The sequence below is a fragment of the Apium graveolens genome, chromosome 7 (assembly GCF_009905375.1).
Source record: "Apium graveolens cultivar Ventura chromosome 7, ASM990537v1, whole genome shotgun sequence".
NCBI lineage: Eukaryota > Viridiplantae > Streptophyta > Magnoliopsida > Apiales > Apiaceae > Apium > Apium graveolens.
Window position 1 is genome coordinate 268,660,425 of NC_133653.1, and position 5,821 is coordinate 268,666,245.

The 5,821-nt window shown below is 27.6% G+C and overlaps 1 protein-coding gene across 1 annotated transcript; it reads right to left on the reverse strand.

The window, feature by feature from the left end:
- Positions 1-738, reverse strand: LOC141674931 (uncharacterized). The gene has a single exon (XM_074481631.1). The coding sequence runs from the start codon at positions 736-738 to the stop codon at positions 1-3; it is 738 nt and encodes a 245-aa protein (XP_074337732.1).
- Between the last annotated feature and the right edge of the window lie 5,083 nt (positions 739-5,821).

A 5,821-nucleotide genomic window follows, 5' to 3' on the forward strand; every position in this document is an offset into this window, starting at 1 on the left:
TTATTTGAGATGTGCATGCCTTTCTTTGATCAAATAAAAAGAATCAATGATCTCCTCGGCAGAAATGGTCTCCGCAATCTCCTTTTCAATATACACTATCAAATAATCCCTAAGAAATTCATCTTCCATTCGATTGTGAAGACTTGTTTTCATAATTTTCATAGCAGAAAAAGCTCGTTCAGATGTTGCAGTAGATGCTGGAAGAGTCAAGACAAGCCTTAATAGTCTATCAACTAATGGATACATGTCAGCTTTCCCTGTGGTTACCAATCCATGACATAAATCACCAAGAGTAGACAGATTCTTCAAATCTGGATGAACCGGAACATCTAACCCATAATGTTGTAGTTCACACTGTAGATGGATTTTTTCATCTCCCAAAAAATCTTCTGGATAAAACTTTTCAGCTGACTTGCAAATGTTCTCTACGTTGAAAGACCTGTAACCATCCTCAGGATTTAGTGATGCACTTAAAATGAGAAACTCCGTCATTTGTTCACTGAATCTATTGTTTAGCTCCTGTAATTGTTGATCTATGGCAGCTGTAAAGATTTCTACTCGGTAATGATGTTCCATTGTCACCATTTGCTTTTGTTTTCCTTGTCGACGAAGAGATTTAAGCACATCAAAGTAGGGAGCATTCATATCTGAAATCAAGATAGTATGTCGTTCATAAAATGATCTCACATTTTCTAAGAGACTGTCCCAACCATCACTTCTCAATTTTTGAATCAACATCTTTGTAGTAGAAACCAGATGCATGGCATTTAAATATCTAATCAATTATTAAGATTAATGAACAAATTCCATGATTTCCATCTAATCAATATTATTTTGAATGAAATAATTAACAAAATCAATAAAATTTTGTATAATCAATTCTCAATTTCAATTTTTTTTTAAATCTAGGGGGACCAAAAAAAATTTTGATAGTAAATTTTAAAATTTTATATTAAAATTTTGGGGTTATTCCGCAGTTGGCGTGGACCAGGGCTCCCTTCGGTCCCCCCTAGTTCCTCCCCTGGTCCTTTGCTTTTTATCTCGAATCTATTTTAGATTGGTTATAGATAGCGCCTTCTCTATGATTTATCGTAGATCTTGGGGTTAATCCCTTTTGTTTATATATATTTAATTTAGCAAAAATAAAATTATATAGAACTAATCATAAACATATATATATATATTGTGTGAATTTCCTAACAAAGGAGGCATGCATATTGTTGCACAGTAATTAATTTTGTCCAACACATTAATCTCATGAGATTGCTATATAAATAATAACATTTTAGTAAGATAATATTACTTAGTTATGGAAACAAATAATATGGTTGTAACTTCCTTTTTTTCCCAGAATATGGTTGTTACTTAAAGGGTAGAAATAGATGCTAAAATAGATCTGATATATGGACATTAGAGTAAACTAAACATACATATACATGTACTTTATGATTCAGGGTAATTTAAATTTTATTTAAAATAATTAACTCAACTTTTAAGCTGCTTTGAGTCCCCATATCAAACACGGTGTACACTGGTGGTAACTGTATTTTTAAAAATTGGTGCATAATTAATTACATGATTGTTTAATTGTTTTTACTGTTATTGATTGGTTGAAATACTTGTTCTATTTAATTATGTCAGTTGAATTTATCAAACTTTGATGGAAATGTGTATATATATTTCAAAATTAAAGAAAAAAACAAAAATATCATTAATAAGTATATTTAATATATTTTAATATATAATTTCAGCTTTTCAAAATAATATAAGAATATGTTTAATCTTTGATATTACAAAATGACAACATTTGCCTAAACATTTTCATCATTAATTAAGGTTATATAAAATGAGGTAACTCAACATTAAGATTTATTTTATTTATATGACAATGGTTTCCGGTTGGGCTGTCAAAAAAATTCGAAAAATCTGATATTCGTCTAAGAAATGCGTATTCTTATTTGAAATAAAACAAATATTATCTGTATCTGAAACAAAGCAGATATATCTGTACTAAATCCGACGATTGTGGATATGGATACGGATATAGGCATATTTGTATCCGATAATATCTAAATCCGAATAAATATATTTTATATTTAAATATTTAAATAATTTAAAAATATATTATATTATATTTATAGTATGCTTGTGTGTGTGTAAAATATTAAATTTTATATTTATAAAATTTATAGACATATAGAAAAAAATCATTTGGGTTCAACAATTTAAAGATAACAATTATATTAAAAATATAAATAAAAATTAATTTTTTGAAAAATTAAAATATAATTAAATCACTTTATCTCTTATTTTTATTTATAAAAATGAATTTTAATTTTTACTATATTTTTAATTTTTTTCATTTTTTTAATTTTTAATATAAAATAAAAAACCTGATTGAAAATTTCGGATCCGGATATTATTTGTATCCGGATAGTACCTATTGGATCTGAATTCAGATATTATTCTTTAAGTATTTCAGAATTCAGATACAGATATGGATATGAATTTTTGAATTTAGATCCGGATACAGATATAGGCAGATCCGTATTCGAATTATATGTTAGTAAATGTTAATAATTATTTTTTAGTTAGCTTTTTTTGGTCAAAATTTTCTAGTTAGCTATATATATTCAAAAGAAACCAAAATTATCATAGAAAACATAATTAATTAATGTTAAACCAAGTTAGAGAATGTCAGCAAGGGTTGGTTCAGTTGGTTAAAGAGGGGATAATTATACTCTTGGTCACATATTCGAAATTCACGGGAGGAAAATTTATGATTATGCCTCGTGAGGGACTGTCGCTTAAATGTGGTTTACCTTGGTTCACGTGTTTTGCAGTCTATTACGTGAATCCGTGGAGTTTACTCACTGCGCACCCTACCCGAAGGGTAGTGGCTGCGGGTTACCCACGATAAAAAAAACAAGTTAGAGAACATGATGTACATATACCGGGTATAACTAACTTAGGAATTGTGCCTGAGAGTGTGTCGAGTGTTTAGGGCCCTGTGGTAGGGCATGTTTTTTTATATAGGTGTACATATATATTTATAGTCATCTAAAACAATTAGCAAAAAATCTATAGAGTTTATTATTTTTAAGTCTAAAAAGTTGTAAATGATAAAAATTATTGAAAACTATTGTACACTTTAATAATTTTAATTGTTATCTTAAACAAGTAACATAAATTTTAAAAATGAAAATGTAAAAATTATTTTAATAGAAATAAATGCTTAAAATTGATATTAATGGGAATCGGACCCAATTATTCTCATTCACCAATATATTTTCAAACCACTATACCAAATTATCACTTGTGTTTTTAACTATACATATAATATGTGAATGTCATTTAATATTGATATATTTTATTTAATTCAAACATAAATACTGAATTATTTGTGAAGTTAATTTTATTAAATTGTGTTTAAATTTAAGTTCAAACATAATAAATTAACAAATCATCACCTTACTTATTAATAATTTCTACGTTTAAAAATATTTTTTAAACTTTTTTATATAAATTAAAATATACAAATCCTTATATTTTTTTAAAATTTATTAAAAATAGAGTCTCACACAAACATAGGTCACGATATAGGCCCCGATTATAATGATTCAGTCTACTTCAGTGGAATTTGAATCATAATTTGACCTAATTTTTTAACAAAAAATATACTTTAAATAGTTTAGCTTAATTTGAATTCGGAATCTGACCATTTTTAAAAAAAATATTCGTCATTTAGCAATTTGAACGGATTAACTATGTAAGTTTAGTCAATTTAATTACGACTCTGACGAAGACATCTGATCAATAAGTCCGAATATTTTATATTGATAAAGTGTGTTTGATATTTTTATAAGATCAATTCAATAAAATATGTATCAAAATTACTAACTTGAACAAAGATGGGGTATTTTATGGACTTTACATACATAAAATTTGATATGAGTCGTCACAAAATCTGCTGATCACCCAAACTTCCAAGATGTGTGTTTGCCGACAGAAGTTATGAACCCATTTGATTTCTAACATATCAGATCAATTAAAAGGCTCGGGGTTGAAAATGAATAAATATTTTTATTATTAATTTTTTTTATAAATGGTTATTATTATTGAATTAGTATATGAAAAAGGTTAAATCATTCGTGAATAAAAGTCGACACCGATTGAAATAACGCTATATTATTCCCTATATTAGAAAATAATCTATGTCTGGTATATATCAACACGTCTAACACTATAACATATTTTAAAATACATATATCTCATTTAACATAACTATATTGTTAACTACGTGTCCCGGTGTCATGAATATAACAACCTTTTACTGACACTTTAATACGAGATACGAGATCACTGAAGTTTGACGGAGACACTGTCGATTCCAAATATAATAGGTTTCAATTATATTACACCATAAATATCGAACCTACAAAAATAACAATAGGTATTGACATATCTTTAACTCAAAGATCACATATAACCAAAATATCTATCATGATTAAAATCATCAAAACCTTAAAAGGAAAAAATTAAAAGCACTGCACAATAATTCGTCACTCAACGGTATAGACAATCATTGAGTATAATCTGTTTCGATGATATTTTTCGCACACTTAAAATAATTTATGAAGAACTACAAATTTTATTTTCTAACAAAATCCGCACAAACTGAAATTCAAAATAATACCGTCTACTTTATGAAACAATGCTAGATAATGGCTCGTGCCTCATATGAATTATTATGCTAGTTCTAACAATTGATGGACCCTGATGAACCTTGCATACACAAATATCCCCACAAATTACGAATTAGCCATATTATAAAAATGGTATAAAATGATGGGTTAGAGTGTGCACATGTTACACACTAAAAAAATACTTTATGTAATGATTCAATCTTTATGTAATGAATTTATTTTAAATTATATCCATTATAAAATTAATAGGGCACATATTGTGAATTTTAAATGAAATAATGGATTTATATAAATTTAAACAAGTGTACATAAAAGTTGAAATTTAAAAGTATATTTATTATTTAAGAATGCAAAGAGCTTATAAAATTACTATGAACTAATATTTTTTTTATAATTTCAATTTTTTATTATTTCATATATATTAATATTTTGTAAATTATTATGACACATATTGTGAAATTTGTACGATGCCCTATAAATCTCGTGCACGGCTCTGATTAACTATATGATATTGTGCAAGTTTGTTGGAGGAAATGTCATTAGAGAAACTCATAACTCAAATAACCTTTCTCTTTTAAACTAGACAAACTTTGTTCTGGTTGTAAATCTCTTCATTTTCAACATTTTTTCCGACTGTGAAACATGTTGACAACCTTAATCAGTTTGTAGGCTACTGTGTGAGCTCGTAGAGTTTACCCAGTACGCACCCGAAGGGTAGCGGCTGCGGGTTACCTACGATAAAAAAAAAATCTCAAAATTTTGATGCTTGTAACCTATATTAATGCAAGTTTTAGCTATAATTTATGCCAAAAGCAAAACAAAACCCAATCATTAATGGACCTAAAAAATGTAACAAAACAACGTAAGGCAGTTAATTAGTCGAATGTTGTAAGTCGTATTGATGGCTAAAGTCGAACCTAGGCTAAAGTCTCCATTGAACAAAGATTTTTTGTAGGGACTTGGTTTTAAATCTCGATTTCAGTTGACAAATAACTAGAAATTATTTATTAAGTCTCTCAAAATATTAACAATATTTTATTTTAATTGCGGCTATTTTGAAATTCTCGTTCGCGCATGTCACTGTTCTTGTTATCGGCAAAACAGAATTAACCGAA

Coding starts and splice junctions, on each gene's coding strand:
- LOC141674931 (XM_074481631.1), bottom strand. CDS start 738: ATGTTGATTCAAAAATTGAGAAGTGATGGTTGGGACAGTCTCTTAGAA.